Consider the following 21,615-nt stretch of genomic DNA (forward strand, 5'->3'; position numbering starts at 1 on the left):
TGGGTCAGTTATACCGGGATGCAGGCCAAAAGGTCCTGCTGCAGTGTTGTAACCCCAGAAGATTCCCTGAGGTACCTCGCAGTCTGCTCCCGTGGGACCGGCTGGGAAGGAATGGTACCTTGTCGGCATCCGATCCTGACCGATGCACCTACCCCACGATCGGCGTCCGAGACTGGACGCAGAGCAGCTGGTCGACAAGGTACCATACCTTCCCAGCAAGTTTTATCCTTCACCAATTGTCATTGTGTGGTATTATCTGTTGAGGTCCTGAAGAATTGCCATCAGGCATGAAACATGTTGACCATACTTGAGGGTAGCAGTTAATATTGCTCGGATAGTTCCGGGGCATCTTACCTCCCCTCTCACCCTTTTAACCAAGGGAGTCTACCACGAGAATATAATAAGTGTGGATTGACTCTCCTTTTTTAACTTCATTTTCACGTTACAACCACACTCCCCCTGCCCTCTCACACGCATGCACCATATGGCCGGAACAAAAGATCTCCGATAAAGAGCCCCGGTTTCGGGAGCCCATCAGACATTGCAGCGCCAGTCTGACGAGGAGCAGAACCCATATGATGAAGCATGACATCTAGCTTGCTGGGTGTGTGAGGGTTTTAGTTCCAACTAGGGCATTCCCCCCTCTTACTAGCACACATACTCCCTCTTTCTTTCACTCTTCCCAAGGTCTGCTTAAGAGCCAAGACCTCTGCTCTCTTCCAAGGGACATGTACCCATACTCGCTGAAAATGAGCCGGTGCAGCCACAATGTTATGAGCGGCATCAGCCTGAACTGCGTCTCTCCATACAGGAGGAACTTCTCTCATAGGATACTGCTTCACTTGCCTCCTAACAGAAGGATCAGGTTTGTATAATGGCTGAGGCGGTAACCTAGACCTGAAAGCAAGTATCGTCTCTACAGCATCTGTAACATCAGACTCCACTATCGTCCCTTTAGCAAACTCTGACTGAACATCGAGCACTTCCTGCAGAATCGGACCCAACTCATTATCTTCCCATTCCTGACGCAGAAACATACACATTACATCAAAAACATACTTTTGTTTAGGCGGTTCCCACTGAAAGAAAACATCCATAACCGCTGGCAAATCATACCTAGAAGCATTTAAAATCCATCTACGAGCCAATAAATCCAACACTGCCCGTTCCTCGGAACTGGGAAGCTGACTACGACTCTGCTTACGTTCCGAAACAGGGGTCACTCAGTGGCCCAAACAATGAAGACAACAAATTAGCCACAGTTTCAGTCATTCGTTTTGAGCAGAAGGAGAAGAAGTAGGCGTAAAAACAGGAATATGCATATCTTGAGGCAAAGTAGGAATAAGAGCAGTAAGAGTCTGAGATGCAGTAGTAGAAGGCAAAGGAGTTTGAGGCAAAGCTGGAAGCAAAGATGGCGACCCTAGAGCGGGTTGCGCAGGAGGAAGCAAAACCATCTGTGGAGCACCGGGTGGCTGAACAACAGCAGGAGGTTGCACAACAAAGGGTGGAACAACCGGGGGTAATGGAGGCGCAGTAGCACCCTGCACATAAAGGGGTGGCAATCTCAGTAAATGAGACATCAAAGGATCTTTTTCAGGGTCTTCAATTACTTTCGGAGGAGAAGGCGGCAAAGCCGGTTAACATTTATCTATGGCCATGCAACGCTGTCTATCTAAGACTTCACTCGCACGCTCTTCTCCATCATCCCTAAACTGCCTAGCAGCTTGTAGTAGGGACATATTCTTATCTTTCCTATCTCTTTTTGCTTGCTTAATTTCTCTCTGTTTGGCTTCCTTTCGCCAAAGGCGGAAAGAGTCAAACATTGCCGGCCGGGCTTTCTTCTTAAATAGCGCAACTTCCAGATTATCTAAAATATTTAATTCAACACTACCATGTTGGGGCCATCTTAAAACATAATCTTTTTTAGTATAGCGGACCCACACTTCATTATAAGTAATAGGACCCACTCTGTGTTTTGAATAGAGCTCATAAGTCGGAGTTCCTACCGGAGGTATCGGACACGAGTCCTCCAATCGGGAATCCCTGTTGCAACCAAAACTAAACCATTTCCCAATTTTGCTAAGACCAGGCATCTTACAGCTCACTAATCTAGCTTCAAACTTCAAGGGGTTATCAACTATCGATACACTCGTAAATATACGAGCCCCTCGTCTTCGGTTGTTGCAGCATCCGAATCAAAACCAAGAACCAAAACAAAGTCGTGGGAGTGACCCACTTATACTTAACCAAATATCTGTCACGCCACCAGAAGACCGTGTATCGTCTCGCTTTGCAAAGGATCAATCAAGGGTCCAAGACAGGGCGACAGTCAGGGCAGCAGTCCTTCGTAGCCGTCGGAAAGCGGGAAGCCTCGCAGAAAAGACCTTCGGTCCACGTCGACATGCAGGGGTCAATGAAGCGGCAGCCTTCCTCCAGAATTTCCTCACGTAGCTCCTCACGATCCACAGGCTTGGACCGGTACCGCTGAAGTCGCCCTACGTTGGGCGCCAACTGAAGAACCGGGTTTTCTTAGAACCCAGCGGTGCCAGGGACACACCCGAAGTCTTCGGATTCACCTGTCTTGGCATACAGAGACACGGAATACTTCTAGGTGGCGTCAGAGATCAAATTTATTAGCTGCAGCTAGTAACAGTAAACCAAGCAATACAACACGGTGTACAACTCAGGAAACTGCTCAATTTTCGTAGAGCAAAACATCACCTTTTATGTACAATTTCAGTTCATTACAAATGCACACCCTCTGCGGCAAATTCTGACCAATGAAATACATTTTACATAAATTATTACATTCCAAGAAGCTCACTTTACATCGTACCAACCCACAAGTTAATTATTAGGAATGTCCCAAATTCAATTTCCACAAGTCGGACAACCCCATAATTGTAAGCACTACCCATGTAATGAAAAGTCGTAAGGAAAGGGCAATTCAGATGTTGAGTAGGATAAGATATGTGCAAGAACATTAAGAATTAACGATATCCTGAACATTGATTGACGATCAGTTAAATAAACTGGCTTCGTGGAAGGGTCAGTTCAGGTGACGAGGTCAGCATCTTACAGTTCACTCGCAAGTCGAAAAAGGCAAGTTAATATGTACATGGGCGACGAGGCCCATGCGACTTCGTTCACTCGTTTACTTCCAAGGCCTACGTGAGGGCAACATAAAATGGCGTCTCGAGCAACGCAAACAAAATGGAATCCGGTCCCGAAAACCATGGAACCTCAGATCCGTTCCCCACTATGCCACTGAAACCAAGCTAAACCCAACTGAAGAGGCACAATCAACCCAAAACCAGTCTTAAGTTGCTTGTGTTCTTGTTCAGAAAGGACCTGGCTTGGAAGTTCAAGGCAGACTGTTCCTATTGGAGCAGGACCAAGACTTGATTTTCATAAGGCTGAGTACAATCTGTGGTGGCATGGTGGGCAAAAGATTGACAGGTTGCAATGCTACCCCTCAGCATCAGCCAGTGGTTAGAATTATTGCAAGAATTCCTCCCATTACCTTTGTTTCAATAATTTTCAATGACATAGCATGAATATATCCATGGTCTTCGCTAATGCTCACGTTGAGGTCAGATCACTATATTAATCCTTATTGCTTTTTATGTCATACAGAGGTCTTTATCTTTTATATCAAATCACATGCTAAGCTTTGTCCCTAACTGGAAGGTAAAGTTTCAAATAGTATTTTGGTGAAAAAAACATGTGTAGTGCATTTTGGAATAAAAATACACTTCTTTTTTAAAATAGCGTTTTACAATTAATGAATTGGTAATATCAGCTATTGTGTATCAGCTTTTCCAAACGTATGCATTCACCTCAAGAGTACATTTTTCCAATGTTGGTGTTAGAACATCCTATTCCACCAACTATAAGCAAAATAACCTCTTTACAAGTTTACATGTCCTTCAGGAAATGACTGCTGCCTAACTACTACAAGTGAACTGTAACACCCGCAATATTATTGACCCAGTACAATATGGCTATAACCCCATGCATGTCTCTAAAAAGGCCCTTGCTCAAATCTGACTCAAGGCAGTTCACAATGTGGACACATACATTGTTTACTATTGTATAAAAGTCCAACATTCAACAATGTGGAATGCAAGACCATGTTCACAGCCTCTGTACAGAAGGTAGAGATTACGACTCCTTGCTCTCTCTATCGTGTCACCTACATGTTAGCCATAATCTTAGAACAAATCAAAATATGACCTTTCCTTTCTAACAAATGCCAAGTACTACTGAAATTTCCAGAGGGTCTCCCTTATTTTATGTTCAATTAAAAGTTAGTGTGTCAGTGAATTAAGCCCAATTAAAGACTGGAAATAGGTTGGTAGGTTTCTTCTGAAGTTTAATGCATAGAGAATCTCATCCATCAGCTAGCAGGTCAGGTCTTGAATAACTGACCAAGTTTACTTCCAAGCTTAACATAGAATCTCCTGACTTCATACTCTAAACATTCTTAACATGACATATTAAGGTTCTAATTAGAATGAAGTCAATCACAGAATATCACACACCTCCCTTCCTTAATAAACAAATTAACTAAGACACTTAAATTAATACTATACACATTAGTACATATGCTAGAATAATTTGGGCTTTTCAAAAAGAAAATAGTAACCAGGTTAGCAATGAAATACTTCATACATATTCAGAAAGATATGATTGTCTTTTACAAACTCTTGTGGAAGCTCTAATTCTACCACTTGAACCCAATTCAGAATCAAAACCATTTGGACCATTTATTTTACCACTCAAATGATCTATTTTCCCTTAACAACAACAACCCTATTCAAATTCCAAATTCGAGGATCCTGAGTTTTAACCGCATTTCTGAATACTTTTTATGACTTTAATAGGTTTCATGAATTTTGAAAGAGACTTTCCCATTAAACCTGGACGTTTTACCATGACTAAGTCTCCAACTTTAACCTTAGTCATTTTCACACCTTTTTTTTTCATCAAAAGAACTCTTCCTCGCTTTAGCTTTCTCCTCATCTTTCTTCTTAATCTCAATATCATCACATTTACTTTCTTTTCCTCTACCAAGGTCATATTTGTTTATCCATCCTGATTCCACATTAGTATTAGGAACTCTACCTCTAAACAACAAGAAAGGAATGTTCCCTGTTGTGCAATGAGGAGTTAATCTATATTCTTCCATTTTCCTCATCAGCTCAGATTTCCAGTCAAGAGACAAAGACTTAGCAAGAGATATAGTATCTTTAATCACTCGATTAAATCTCTCAATCATACCGTTTGCCTCGGGTGATAGAGAGAACAGGTTTTATGAATGACCCCCTTTAGAAGAGAGAAAACTTCTCATCACGTTGTAATTCCTCACACCATTTTTTTTTCCAGAAATCACATCATGTTCAATGGCACATACCCATTCTTCACCATCATCCATACTTTCATCATGTGCTTCAGATTTAGGAGTTAACCGAGAAAGAACATCAGCAACCTTGTTCTCCAACCCAGGAAGGTACCTCATTACAAAATTGTATTCTTGTAAACCAATGATCCATCTAGTTATTGTACTGAAAATTGCATCCAAACCTTTTTTACTAAATATTTCAATGAGTGGCTTGTGATCTGATCGTACCTCAAACTCCGTTCCCCACAAAAACTTCTTCAATTTCTTGATGGCCCAAAAGACTGTCAAGGACTCTCTCTCCACCACAGAATACCTAGCCTCAGCATCTTTAAGAGATTGAGACAAAAAACATAATAAGTTGTACATCATTAGGTCCCATCTGTTGCAAAACTGCACCCAATCCCTTTCCACTTGCATCCGTGATGAGAATTGGTTTCAGTTTCGGATTAAAACTAATGAAAGAGGGAGCAGACTTGAGCTTCTCCTTAATGACCAAAAACTCATTTTCACAAGTCTGTGACCCCACAAAATCAACACCTTTTCTCAACAAACATCTCATATTGGCAGCACAATCAGCAAAAATGTTCACAAACTTAGCATAGTATTCCACGACGCCCCAAAATTTCATGAGCTCGGATTAACATGAAGGATAACTCATCTCTTGAATAGTGTTGATCAAGTCTGGCTTAGGTTTCACAGCTTTACTGGTGACTTTATGACCTAAATGATTTATGGAGTCTGTTTTAAACTTACATTTCTCAGCCTTAATGGTTAAGTTGTGCTCACACAATCTTTCCAATGTCTGTTTAAGTCTATCATCATGTTGTGACTCATCTTCACCATAGACCAATATGTTATCTTGATATACATAAATACCTTGAAGATCATGCAGAGCTTTCTCCATAACTCTCTAAAATACCGAAGAGGCCGAAACCAAACCGAAAGGCATGCACTTAAATCTGTAGGTACCAAAAGGTGTTATGAAAGATGTAAAGTCTCTACATGATTCTTCCAGCTCAATCTGGTGGTAAGCGGAAGTAAGGTCTATGGTGCAAAAGACCTTCGCAACACCCAACAATGCTAATAGCTCATTTATGTTAGGTAAAGGATACTTATCCACTACGACACACTTATTCAGCTGTCTCAAAACGATGCATAATCTTAAATCTCCATTCGATTTCCTCGCGGCTACGACCGGAGCCAACCATTCCGTGCCTTCCACGTCTTCTAATATTCCCCAGTCCTTAAGCTTATCAATCTCTTTTCTCATGTCATCTTTTACTGCAATAGGAACACTCCTGACCTTGCAACATACAGGTATAGAGTCTTTTTTAAGAACAATTCCATGCCTATACCCCTTAAGGCAGCCTAATTCACTTCTGAAAACTTTGGGGTACGTTTTCTTGAGTCCATCAACAAACTACTGTCCGGCTTCTCAACAATCACTGCCTTTACAGGTTCTCTCAATTGAATAGGAGGATTGGCATTAGGGTCCAGAAATACTCCTAACTCACCTTGATGGATCCAGCTGATCATGCTGTCGCCTCTTTTTGAAACATAACTCTTGCCTGAAACTAGTCTACCTCTGAACTCAATGAGACCTATGAAGTAACCATGCAGCTTAATAGGGTCCCCACCATATGCCATCGGCTTGATATCTGGTTTCAATAAATCAACTTTCCCCTTTAAATTTTCAAAATAAAATGCACTCGAAACAATGGTTATCTTAGCACCAGAATCGAATGGAACTCTTGTTCTAGCTCCTTCAACTAAAATGTTGTCACAAGGACTGCTCTTCTTTTCAGTACCATTCACTATTTGCACAACAATCTGTCCATACTCATCATTACACGACTCCTTATACTCATCATCAAAAACTTCCACTTCTTTGACTTTACGTACAGGTTTACTTTTACACAAGGAAGTCAAATGAACTTTCTTCTTGCACCTTGCACATTTGATTTAGAGCAGGACACTTCTTGTCATTTGCTAAGTGTCCTGTTTTCCCACATCTAAAACACTTAATGTTGACCCATTTCTCATTGTGCATCGTTATCCCTTTTTGCTTCTCTTTAGGTACAAGATCAGGTTTAACCTTAATTTTGTTCTCCTGAACCTTACAAACTTTCTTCAACGCCTTCTTTAATACAGCAACACATTTTACTGAGTGTTCGATTCTCTTGGCAACACTCAAGACTTCATCCAAGGTGGGCTCATCTCGTAACCACAACTCCTCCCTGACCTTTTCCATACTATACCCGAACATGAATTGGTCATCAATTCTTTCATCAGTGAGGTTACCAAATCTGCAAGACGAGGCTAGTTGCCTTAAATATGCAACATACCCCTCAAACATTTCTTCATTCCCTTGCATTTGTTTTGCAAACGGATATCGTTCTAAAATTGTGCTTACTTTTGGTAAGTAATGATCATCTAATTTTTTTATACATATCTCATGATCATTGAGACCATTAGCTTCTACACTAGGCACGTCAGGTAAATGATCGAAGACATCTTGGCCTTCCGACCCTAGGCAATGCAAAAGCAATGAGGATTTTCTTTTTGCACTGAGTGAAGGTCCGCACACCCTAGCATACCTCTCATAAACGACCTTCCACTTCTTTCATGGAATTGGAGGATCACCAGGTTCTGTAAGGAAGAAAGGTGCAGCAGTAACATTCTGCATGTTTCCCGCAATTTCAAGTTTCTCAGCACTAAACCTTGATTTTCCTCAATGTATATGGTTCAAGTAAGAACCAACAATTGAAATAATAAATGAAATACGTGCATTTGGTGTATACTTAAACCAATTCAACAAAATAATCAAAATAGTAGAATAGCCGGTTAACAGCTTAAGCTAATGTGCACAAAATACACCTTACACAAATGTATATGCTGAGTGAATAAGAATTAACGCGCACTGAATCAGTCAAAAAAAAACACACCAAGTTAAATGCTGTATGCATCAGCGTATGGTATCAGATATAAAGCTGTGCGCATCAGCTCGAGTCATTGCGCGGAGAAGTAGCGATGTACAGCTGTGCGCATCAGCGTGGGTCAATGCGCAGAGAAGCATCAATATCAAATGTAAAGCTGTGCGCATCAGCGTGCGGAGAAACATTAATCCAAAATCACTTAAGAAATAACATGTGTAAAGCTGTGCGCATCAGCGTGAGTCAATGTGCGGAGAAACATCAAACCAAAATTACTTAATAAACAACGTTACCGTCTCTTTGTTCTTCTTCCACGAAAATTCCAATTTTCCAACGTAAATAAAACTTAGAACTAAACAACAGTCTTTGGACTTGGTCTTTAACTGCAGAAAGTACAGGAAGAAATAAAATGGCTTCTGTGCGAGGTCACGCTAGGACCTTGCGTGATGACGCAACAATGCACCTGTAGATATAGGTCTTCGCGTGCTGGATGAGGTGCGTGACGCCTTCGTGATCTAATGCGTGCTGGATGCCGCTCCAACGCTCCTCTCCTCCGCGCACCTAATGCCCACTCTGGTTGAAAAATGAAGCCGGTGCGCGGTCACCACTGATTGAGAAATGCAAAGAGCAACCGACAAAGTAGAAGGTAGGAACCAACGTAGATCCACTTGAGTCTATAATCCTACCTCCAGTTTGAAATGTTTTCAAACGACGCTTGTCTCAGTACAAAATATTTTCAAACAATGTGACGTCTTGTCCGAATAAATTCAAAGAGCTGTTGCCAATGCACCAAAACATCCACAGTTCAATAATGAGCCAAGTCACAGGCACAAAGTACAGAGTAGCTTTTTCCTTGCCAATCCTCAACGTACAGTGCCAGAATAACTTAATCTTTGCTAGTCTTCGAGATGGGAATTCCTCTTTTCTTTAAGCATTAGGAGCATAACTTGAAAATACCAGACAGGATGAGCCCGCATCGATAATTCAATAATTCATCAAGGTATATAAAACAACTCCAAGGGTATTCATGCGGTGATGCTCCCAATCCCTTGCCTCATTCAAACATTAAAATCCAAGTTTTGTCTCTAAATCAGAAAATGCTCCTCACCCATCTTCTGTGTTGAGATTCCTTGCGCTGCCGACTACGCCAGTGAAATAAGTCCAATTAAAGACTGGAAACAGGTTGGTAGGTTTCTTCTTAAGTTTAATGCATAGAGAATCTCATCCATCAGCTAGCAGGTCAGGTCTTGAATAACTGACCAAGTTTACTTCCAAGCTTATCATAGAATCTCCTGACTTCATACTCTAAACAATCTTAACATGACATATTAAGGTTCTAAGTAGAATGAAGTCAATCACAGAATATCACAGCCAGACTACTCAGGTATTACTTTGCTGGTCATACACGTGAGCTTACAACAGTGCTATATCTGGGAATCTTCACTCTCAGACTGCTTTGTGCTCACTTTCAAAGGACCCGAATGTTGCATTCAATAGTGAGTGTGGCCCAAACCTCAGTTTAAATACGTTTATGATGTTCAACGCCCTTTGTATGCCACAACACTGATCTCTATCTGAGCAGAACCAGAAAGGAAATCAATGTAACAGACTGTAAAATGGACCATTCTTCATCAAACGTGGATGGCCGCAAACCTTACTGAAAGGTTCCAATACTGAGCTGTTGGTCCTATGCACCAAATGAAGTATCTGCAGTAAAATTCTGACCCAACTTGCATCCTAGGATACTCCTCAAACTAACTCTAAAAGGCAGAAACCTAATGGTGGTGTCAAATCACCCATGAATCTCAGTGAGTACTTGCCGCCACTTCTACCATCTATCAAACACCATAAATGCTTACCTCCGCAAAAAGACAAATTAGTAGTAGAAATAATTTAATCACTATTCCAGCTCCGTTTATCGGCAGCATGAGATGGTACCATGTATTCCACCTTCAAGTCACGTAGGAAGTTTCTGCCATACTTGTTACTGGGGGAAAAAAGATTCTGGCCCAAATCAGAATAACCAGGCCTAAAATACATTTTTGTCTCTATATATTTCTTAAAGAAGACCCTCTAGATCATGTCCAAGTTGAACTATGACAAATTCCTCAACAATATAAATATGCTAACCGATAAGGTGCTCCATTCCACTCAGCTAGGTAAAATGTATGCAACATCCTTCAAACATGGAATACCTCAAAAGCGAGTGTTGTTTTGCACTTTTACGAAGGCTGTGAAAGGAATGCACGGAAGACATCCACTCTAATGAAGATTGTTTGATTTTTATGCTTTTAGAGGGCTAGATTACAGCCAACACAGAGTCCCAGCACAAAAAGGAACTGTAATCAGTCAATATAGGAACAGTCAGTGTCTAAAAATATTGGTTTTTGATCATATCCACAAGATTTTGAAACTGCCTAATACTAGGAGGGAATGGTTCTCAGAGTTTCCAAAGTTCCCCTGCTATATATTTTTATTTAAAACCTTTTAAATTGATTTTCACAACGTAAGGAGAGAGCATGGTAGTGTTACATTTCGCTTTCAAGTACTTATTTATATGATACATCACCATCGCTCAGGTGATTTTGTCATTGCAAGTTTAATACCAGTGGAAAACCATCAAACAGTAACAGCTCTGCAGGAGGAGGAGGGGTAGGAGTTATGGACAGTGTAGTATATCAGTATAAAAAAGGGATTAGCAGTGTGATGCTGATGATAATATACATTGTTTTGGGGAGCTTTGGCGTGATAGAGGAAGTTACGATAGTGGTCTAACAGAAGGGGACAAGGAATAGAAGACTGGGTCCAGGTTTGGGCTGTACAGGAAGGAGGGGATTGAAGGGAGAAAACATAGGTATATTGTCAAGTATACCTCTACCGCTGAGTGCCTATTTAAGGTGGGAGATCCTCATTGGGAATAATCAGTTTGCATGCGTGGTGCAAGGCATACCAGAGGTCTGTGACCAAGAACCATCAGAGCCCCCCGTTGTTCCTCTCTTTGTATTCAAGTGCTCTTCACCTGAGCCCAATGCTGGAGAACATTATGCCAAGATGTCAAAGAGGGGGGCGTCAAGGATTTAAATCATAGAGGGATAGCTCAGCATGCCAAAAGGAGGGCAAGGTCAAGGAACCAGGTGGTAAGTTTGGCCATGTCTGTTGTGGGGTAGACACTGAGGGCGATATCTCACAGGAAGTGTCTGAGCGGCTGCTCTGTAAGCTGGTCAGTGTGGAGAGTACTCCAGCCAAGGAGGGTCTAAATTATTCACAGCACCAGAGAATGTGAATCAGGTATGCCACCATTGTCTGACATCAGGGACAGTTCAGGGAAGCTGTTGAAAATAGTGCCTGTAATTTCATAGCCGTGAGATATGCTGTATGGAGAACGCAAGTTTGGACATTTTTAAGCAAGCATTTTTAGGGAGTACTGCAGCATTGCATAAAATTCTTTGACATTGAAGACAGTTTGAAGCTCCTGGTCCCAACTCTGTCTAACGATTAGCAAAGATACCCCCACGTAGGTATGGAAACTCCTATAGAGCCAAATTATATGCCACCTTCCGTGATCAGTGGTATTGAAGGTTTGCAGTGTGCTGTGAAGCAGGGGTTCCTGATGAAGGCTCTGCCAGGTTTGGTGTATTGCTATTCGTATATGTAATGAACCTGCCTGTGGGAAGCATGCACCAGGCACTCACATTTAGAAGTCCACCAAAAGAACTTTTTGGAACAGATCCCCCTCATGGACAAACCGATGGTGACCCAGCGTACAGGGTCGCAGGAGTCGAGAATTCGACCAGGGGAAGTGCAGAGCATAAGTGGGTGCAGCCTTGATGCATTTGTAGGAGTTACACAGAATGCTATGCACCACGTCCAAGAGGGAGGCACAGGTGGTATGCCCTCAGATATAGGGAAATAAAGCAGTGTGTAATGCTATGTTTTTTTATCTGGGCCGCTGTGAGGCCCGTCTTAGCCAAGTAGTGTCCTGCTTGCCACTAAGCGGGCCATTGCAACTGTGTCGTGCAATGATAGGCCCAAAAGTCTTGTGCCCCGAGACCACCAAAGTCAGGAGACAGGAAAGGTTTTGGTACCGAAATGAAGTGAGGACCCTTGTTCCAGATTAAATTGAGTAATAAAGTGTTGTCGTCCCAAAACGTCCTTGTGGGGTCCAGCACCGGCAGGTTCGCTAAGTGGTATAATAAGTGCGGGCCTACTACCATCTTGCTGAGGGCTCTGAGCCCCATTATTGTGAGCTGAAGAGTGTTACAAAAGGCACTCAGGCCATAATAGTGAGTATCATGGCACTGATATTGCCCTTTAGGAAGTCTCCTGGAGTATGAAAGATATTAATCCCAAGATATTTATATGAGTGTGGGGCCCATTGGAAGTGGTCCAGGCCAAATGTCCATTCACAGGGGAGGGTGCCTTGGCGCAGTGAGAAATGAATGTTTTTGTGGGTTTAACCCATAGGCCAGAGAGGGCATGGAAGACAATCAGCATAGCCATGTGGGGACCGAGGTTCATTTTAAAGGGGCACAGAAACGATAACATATCATCTGCGAATAGGGAGTTGTTCTGCTAGATGAGAAAAATCTCAACTGCCTGTGCATGTTTTCTTGGTGCTGGGAATGTTAAGCAAAGCTTGGTTGGCAGAACATGGAGCTTGAGTAGGACAGCAAAACAAAACATTTTCCTCTAAGTATACTCGGCCATTTTGATGCATTGCTATATAGAGCATTGCTATATAGACCAAACACATAGCCTTGAACATGTATTGTTTACCCATTGGTTATCAGTGAAGCTTTGCTAAATGCTGAGAAACATACTTGTGTCTTTTCAGACCTAGTAGAACATAGGCCGCAGTCCTTTGTACGATATGTAATCTATTCAAGATATACATTGGCAAGATCAAGAAAAAAAATGTCATTGCCATTTTCAAGATGGGAGGAAATTACTGCTTGTATCAGGAGTTTTTTCCCTGTAAACTCTAAGGATGGCGAACTTTTTCTAAGCATCTTGAGAATAAAAAGCAATTACAAGTAGTCTAATTTATGTGTGGAATAACAGTTAGGTGCGTATTTAAAGCCACACCTAAATAAAGTGCAAATTTTACTAGAAGCGAAGAGAAACTCTCAAGCCACCAAAGTTCAAATTACAAACAGAATGTACAAAGATGTACCACAACCTACTTTACAACCATTTAACAAATCTGCCAGGCCTCCCACTAGACACTCCTGGTATTATTCACCTAACTTCCCAGAAATAATGGGCAAATTAATTTGAGGAGAAAAGTCTGGTCTTTTGCATGAATACATACGTAAGATAAGTTTAAAACTGCGGTCAGGCAGAGTTAATTTCACTAAGCATTTCTGCAAGCAGTCCCGGACTGACTGCAGCGGGCACCGGGCAATCCCCCGGTGCGACGCACAGTTGGGGGGGGGGGCAGTTTTGGGCCCCTGGGGGCAGTTTTTGTTACAGGGCCATGTTTGCAAAATCGGCCCTGTAACAAAATGGGCCGAAAACCGGCCCTGGCAAAGTGCTCGGCGGTACCCCCAACCCCCCCGTGGGGGCGGGAGGGAGGCCGCCAAGCACTTTGCCAGGACTGGTTTTGGTTCTCAGTCCGGCCCTGTCTGCAAGTAGTTAGGTCTTCCTATTCCCAGGAGTAAGAGGTGTTTATTGACTGACATGACTAGCAAGGTGTTCATTCCACGAGTAAGCATGTCTTACTCTCTGAAGTTTATAAGTAAGGTACACAATGTGTCAGAGTGGGACAGAAATCAGACCCAGGCACCAAAATAAAAGTGGCCCTCATTAACGAATCAGATATCTAAAACAGTGGCACACATTTGCAAATCGGGGCAGTTTTGAACTTGTACGGACACGCTGCATAGGTGTTTCACAAGATAGGTTTGCTGTGAGGTAAATCAATGGTAAATACCAGACCATAATAGAGGCCCACATGCAGCCAATAAAATGGCCCAAAAAAATGATCTCAAGTATTACAAATGGTTCTGAGTAATACTTGATACCATTGCCCAGGTTCTGAGGGATACTGGGTTACCCCATTGTGATATCTCACAAAGAGATCTGGCCATCCCTTCTGGCACTGATAAATTGACCCTAAATTTGGATTAGGACAAATTGCTCACACAAAACTCTTATGAATCATTTCTTGACTTGCTGGAATAACTGACATCAAAGACAGCAGTAAGACAAAACAACTCACAGAAAAGTTTTGCAAATAGGGTCAATTAATTTCAAGGCCCCTCTTCAACCAGGAATGTGTACCAAGCTAAGGTGGTTTTTAATCAAGCTACTTGTCCAAATATTTAAATGTAACAAATTTCCTCCTAATTCATTGTGACAGGATTTCTCACAAATATCTTTGAAATGTAAGTCCCCAATTGTATGACAAAGAGCTACAGCTGGAGTCATGCTCCCTATCTGGTAAAATACACCGCCAATCATCCATTTTGAGTCACACATGTGGTCTGAATAGTGCAGGTGCAAGTGACAATTTATAATAATTAATGAGTGTTTCTTTTTTCGATCAATCAAAAATATGATCATTCACATTTTAAAATACAATACAAAATCAATATACCATTAAAAAGTGCAGCAATATAAAACCATTAAAAGTAATTTATATAATACAATAAGACAATGAGTCAGTGTAGTTTCCATAAAAAAAGAACCTGCGTCTGAACAAGGATACCACTGAATCTGGTTGGAATTATGTTAACAGTGCTACAACACAGGAACAAGTTTGCCCATTTTTGACCTTTTCCACAACGCAAACATTAAAAACCTCGAAACAGCGAATACCAGCCAGCTTGTGGTATCGGACTCAAAAATACGCATGGCTTCCAATGGACAATTAAAAGATAAAATACGGCATACAGGGGCCAGCCAAGTTTTCTTAAGTTCAGCGTAAAAGGAACAGCAGAAAAAAAGTGCTCAGTGGTTTCAGGTGAAATATGGCATAAAGGACACAATGGGTTAACAGACAGGCTTCCCCATGAACTCTTCAGTGCATTCAAAGGTAGGGTTCCGTATCTAAACTGAACATACAGAGCTCGAGCCTGGGACGGTTCAATATCTTCCAGAAACCCTCCAAACGCAAATACTCCTTTAATATTTTAAAAGCCCGCAGTCAAAGTGCCATGTGCAAACCGGTCAACCCTTTCTGAGACCATTGGTTCCCAGAAACTTTTTTTGACTATAGGGATTGTAAATTTAGTCATGGACAATGGGTCTTCCCAGCGATGCACCATCCCAATTTTTGTAAACCAAACTTTGATCTTACTAAACCACTTGATGCGGCCTGTTAGATTATGCAGAGCAATCAGCTCTACCAAAGCCTCCCTCGGGGGCACCTGTGTTTTGCTTATCCACACCCTGATCCAGAACAGAATTGACCTCAAAATGGCATAATGGTCAATGGGCTTTAGGCCAAGACCTAATCTAAGTGAGAGGAGTGGTGTATTCAGTGGGAGATTCATAATGGCTCTCATGAATTTGTTTTCGGCATTAGTTAGTTCTGTCAGGTTTTCCAACCCTCACAATTCGGCCCCATAGAGGGCCGAACCTAATCCCTTAGCCCTAGGAATTTCAATAATAGGAGATATTGGCCGAAAAGGGGAAGCTCTAGCCCTTTGAACTATAGCACAATCAACATGCTGAAGGGTCGCAATACTTTTTTCTAACTGCAGTGTCCAAGCCAGCCTATCGTTGATACGGAGACCCAGATAGTCAAAAGAACCAACATGCTCCAGACTATGCGTGCCCAGGGTAAGTTTCCTCTTATTAGACTTATATGGATTAAGGACCATATATTTGGTCTTCAGACCATTTATTTCTAGACCCTTATCTTTGCAAACTAGGGCAAATTTGTTCAAAAGATTTTGAATGGCACAGGGTGTTCTGGCAATAAGCAGTGTGTTGTCTGCAAAAAGCAGACAGGGCACTACCTTACCAGCCAATTTTGGGGGGTCACCATCACAATTAAAAAGTTCTCCTATTAGGCAATTTATATAGAGGATAAACAATGTAGGAGCAAGAACGCATCCCTGACGAACGCCCTTCTGGACAGCTATGGCGTTAGTCAGGGAGCCTTCAGTATTCCACCTGACTCTGGCGAAGGTATCTTGATGTAACCTAACCAAAAGTTTGAGCAAATACGCTGGTAAACCAAGTGAGCTCAGTGCTAGCCAAAGTTGGGACCGGTCGATGGAATCAAAGGCGGTCTTTTGGTCCACGAACACTACATATAGGTGACCTCCTCTAATTGTGACTTCTTTCCAGATTGACAGGAGAAACCTAAAAACTTGGTCCGTGGTACTGGTTGCGGCCCTGAATCCTGCCTGTAGATTTGATGAGTATACCAAATGTCATAGGGTCTACTACTTGGGAACCAGTTAGTTGTATTATATTTTTTGAAAATTCACACAGGAAAAAAGCAGTGAAGGGGTAATATACGCGATAAAATCAGAAGCAATTCTGTTGCCCAAAGTATGCATCTAGCGAGCCCAATATCAACTACAGTTGCATGGCCTTGTGATAGACAACACAATGTTAGCATTAGGTTTCATATTCTTCCCTCAGATGGGTTAAATAAGGCCGGTATGAACCAGTTCGGACCTCTGCCTCATAAAGGTTTTTTTGTTGTAATTTTTACTTCATAAGCAATAACCAAGGGATTTAAAGCGATTCCCCCAACATGTATATGCTATACCTATGTGAGCCTCCTCTAAATCAGGATTTCGCACCAATCACAACACAGAGACAACCCTCATTGTTGCCACCAATTACATTAGAAGCATCCTCAATTGGGGAGAAACAGCAGCACTAATCCTCCTCAAACTCTCCGCAACTTTCGATATGACTTCACTCATCAGAAACCTTCAGCATGTGGGTATCTGCAGACCGGCCCTCATTTGGATATCATCCTTCTGCATCAGAACTCAATGAGTTAGAGCGCCTCCCCTCCCCCCCTTTATACTTCAGAACCCAGTAAACTCATCTGCGGAGTTCCTCAAAGATTATCGCTTAGCCCAACGCTCTTCAAAGTCTACATGACTCTCCTCGCGGGCATTGTCAGAGCCCACTGCATCAACATATTATCCTATGCCAATGACACTCAGCTCATCCACTCCTTTACCAACCCAACTAGCACTGCCAAAGCAAACTGTACCAACTGTATGAGCAACATCGCTGCTTGGATGGAAACAGCTGCCTTCAGACCAACACTAACAAAACCGAAGTCCTAATTCTCTGCAACAACAACTCCCCCTGAGACACCTCTTGGTTGCCCTCCAAACTTGGCCCCCGACCTACCCCTGCAAACCATGCAAAAAAACTCACGATCATCCTGGACACCAACCTCTACATGAGCAGACGGATCAATGCCATTTCCTCATTATGCTTCCATATCCTGCAAATGCTATGCAAGATTTTCAATGATATTCCACTGAGTACCAGATAAACGGTCACCAAGGCTCTGATCACAAGTAAATTTGATTACAGAAATGGAGAAGTGTGGCTCACTGGTTAGAGCAGGCAGACCCTGAAGCAGAGGTCAGACCCGGGACCAGGGTTCAATTCCCGACGCGGCAGGGTCTCGAGCTCAAATGTCCACAAACTCGATAATTCTCGCTTCGGTGCCTGACCTAATCATGGGTTCACACTCTGCAACTCTGGGCATTAAGCTTGCTTAATCTCCACAACGGCCCCCCGCGGCGGGATGCCTGGCTTTCACCTTGGGGATGCCCTGTAGGGGCTATCTCACATGGAAAAGCCAGGACGGGTTCCCAAGGCAAAGCGCTTAGAGACCCCTGGGTTATAAGCGCTATATAAATCCAAACATACATACATACATACATACAAATGCCCTCTATGTCAGAATCCCAGCCCATGTCCTACGCCAACTCCAAACCACCCAGAACGACACTGCCAGACTCATCCTGAACATCCTGAAAATAACCACATCTCTCCACACCTCAACTATTTCAGCTGGCGACCAGTCCAGGAAAGATGTAAGTTTTATTCATTGACACATACCTTCAAAGCCTTCCACAACACCGGTCCATCTTACCTCAACCACTGCTTCAATTTTTACCAACCCACCAGACACATTCTATCTGCGTCCCATGCAAAGGCACACTTCCCTCGCATCAAGAAGAGCAGAAGCAAAGGGCGCACCTTCTCATACCTCACAACCAAGACCTGAAATGACCTCCTGAAATGCCACAGAACCTCCCTCTCCCTTATGGACTTCCTAAGGGACTTCAATAAATGGTTGTTCCAGTTGTTCCAGATGTTACAGGGATAATACGCTCTGCCCCCTCAGGCCTGTCCTACTCAGCGCGTGGATACCCCACAGGTGATTAGCCGAGCTCTTCAAATTCACATAACATCACAGCAGCTGTCTGATAGTGCACGCAGACACAAACATTAGCCCCAGATAATAATTTCCAGTAGAACATCCAACTTGTACAAAACACTTATTCAAAACTAATAGCTTTTTTAAGATTCTTTGTTAGTTAATTAGCACAAATGTAGTTTTGGATTCTGTTTATTTTCCTCAAAGACACAGCAGTGGTTATAACAAATTAGAGGACATTGTTTGTTTAAGCGGAGTCACGGTTCTTGGGACATCCATTTCACTGTAATATATTTTTCAGAACATAATACCATAATCCTAGCGACAAATATCTTTTCACCTACCTATTGTAGTCCTTATAAATTACATAAAATGATTCCTCAGTTACCAATGTCCCCTGTCATTGTTTCTTGCAGTGTAGCTGCACTGACACTGGTCACAGATTTCTGAGTAACAGCGAAAATCAGGCAGTGTTGAGACCTTGGCCCTCAGGTCAGCCGGACTCCAATTCATTGCCTTCTGCAGACAGTACTACCTTCTTTACCCAGTAAGCAAGAAGTGAGTGGACATGAACTGCTGTGGTATTCGAGCTCAATGCAGGACTAATGTAAATTAAAATTAAATTAAATGTAAAAGTCAAAATGGCAGCTGTACATTAAATGTGACCAGTGCTTGGCTAGTAATATCTCATAATCATATTTCAGTAAGCAAAGTACTTATTGTGCCCAGTAACACGTATGTAGCCCTTCTGAATCACGTCTTACTCAATGTGTAGCTGCCCTGCTGAGAACGAAATACACTCGGGTGTGCAGTGATCATGCACGAGTGCTTTTAGTGTTACATGCATAGTTGTACATCTACACAAAATGCCCCTAAAGTCAGTCCGAATACTTTGCAAAATTCTGTCCGGTTACTTGTACAATACGGCTTGGGGTTCTGCTACTCCTGTGAATGCTTCTCATTATCCCCCAGCCTGAACATCCCATCATACACTGTCCAAGGAATGTGTAGCAGAAAGTACAGTTACTGTCCTATTACTAGTACTACTCACCAAAGCATGTATTCGGTACATAGGGTTGGGCAGATACCACTTGGCTAGTGTTATATGCAATCAAAATCAATGTACTCGTTATTTGTATTAAATTAATTAAAATCTTACAAAGAAGCATCGATCATAAACTACCATAAAACAAACTGACCGTAATACGAGGGATCAGTAGGGTGGGTCTATTACTTAAAAGTAGCTACTCGGGTGGCACCGTTATCCATTTAAATAACTCCATTATAGTGACTATAGGCAATGGTAAATTAAGATACAAAGCATACAGCTGCTGTTCCTCTTAGTGTTACGTGCAATGGAAGAGAACGGAATTTTATTGCGACAATGTTTGAGATTTGAGTCTTCTAAAGTACTGAACATTAGCAAGCGAAAATGATTCCCTGAGAAGCTATTTTGTATCTCTGCAAAGATATATTGTAACCACGTTTTATATGGCGGAAATCAAAAGCAATAGTGTAACTAAAACGCAAACGGTGGTGTGGTCTTATTAACTTGACCTCGAAGTGTTACTGTTTTCCCACGTGGTGCGGAATTCACTTTGTTAACGAAACTTTAAGTTTTCCATAGGTAGGCAAGAAAGGCTGTGAATGGGGGGCATTTAAATTTTCTAGGCGCGTTAGAGCTGTGCAGAACCTCTGCTGCTCGCACCTACCAGCAGCCGCACGTGTTCTAAATTGTGTGCCTTTGTACAGCAAGTATTATATCACTGCGCATATTAGAGCCCTGCTGTTTATTGACACTTGGCTGGAAGAGCACGTGGCAGGAGCACGCACCCCCAAAGCTGGGTTTCGAGCCACCCCTTATCCCCGCGCCGCCCCAGGCCTGTAGGGCATCTGCATCGCCTCCCCAGCAATTAGGCCGCAGCTGTGCAGCGCGCGGCCGCACTCACCTGTCCTCGCAGTCTTTGCACTTGATCACAATGGAGACCAGTTTTCCGAAGAGCTCCTCCGCCATGCTGGGCCCTCGTATCTTTCAAACCCGTCTCCCAAACTCCTGTTGCATCCCCGCCGGAACTCGCCTCCGCGTCCTCAGAGTCGCCGCACGCGCAGGTGAGCCCTCGGTGTGTCGCCCCCCTGCCCTCCCGTGGGAGCGAGCGGCGCTCTCTTAACAAGGCGCTACAGCAGGTCGGCTCCCGGGGATCACCGGTTGCAAGCGTGGCCCCGACAGGAACCCCCGGTCCACGTACGTCTCCTCCCCCGAGAAGAGCTAAGATATCACGCGCCTCCCGCGCTCGGCTCTGAGGCCGGGTTTCCTCTGCTGCTCCCGTGGGGATTCGCGCCACCTTCCCGCCGCCGCCGGCGCCCGCAGCCCTCCTCCTCCCCGCCCGCAGCACCTTCGCCACTGCCAGGTCAGGAATGCGCCTGCAGGCTGTTTGGGTTCGTAGGAGGGCAGGTGCCTAATTCACGGTGTGTAGGAGGAAAGGGACTCGGGATGCACAGCACCACACTTTCTTACTCCTCTCTGTTCTACGCGTAAAAGTTAGGCGCCTTCCAAGTCGTAAATACCAGTGTACTGGCGCAGTCATCCACTCCCACCCTTTCAATTCGCCGGTTCGAATCCAGTGGCTCGAGGGATAATTTAGTGCATGTTACCGCTTAAAAATTATAACTACGCGCTGTGCTGTGGGACACTGCTTTTAAGTGTCGACTTGCCTGACAGGTATTTCTTGTATATACATTGATATATGTGTTATGACGCAGATACGATAAATGCGCTGCCGAATTTATTATTCATTGTGCAATATTGTTTTAGTTAGATTATCCTATCCGTATTACCGCAGTTTGTTGCTGCATTCCCAAAGCTCTTGTACAGAAGTGCGAAACAAATGCCTCTTTTCTAGCTG

General features: G+C 43.0%; 1 protein-coding gene across 2 annotated transcripts in view; it reads right to left on the bottom strand.

Annotated features, from left to right (window-relative positions):
- LOC144818336 (spindle assembly abnormal protein 6 homolog) overlaps positions 1 to 21,246 on the bottom strand; it is a 711,311-nt gene extending 690,065 nt beyond the window's left edge. The window contains exon 1 of one of the 2 annotated variants that reach the window (XM_078675666.1): positions 20,662 to 21,246. In XM_078675666.1, the coding sequence (XP_078531792.1) occupies positions 20,662 to 20,726 (65 nt within the window). In that variant the 5' untranslated portion in view covers positions 20,727 to 21,246. The remainder of the gene's footprint in view (positions 1 to 20,661) is intronic. The other variant, XM_078675665.1, reaches the window with a different exon arrangement.
- Positions 21,247 to 21,615: the final 369 nt, after the last annotated feature.

This window comes from Lissotriton helveticus, chromosome 2_1 (assembly GCF_964261635.1).
Source record: "Lissotriton helveticus chromosome 2_1, aLisHel1.1, whole genome shotgun sequence".
Classification (NCBI taxonomy): Eukaryota; Metazoa; Chordata; class Amphibia; order Caudata; family Salamandridae; genus Lissotriton; species Lissotriton helveticus.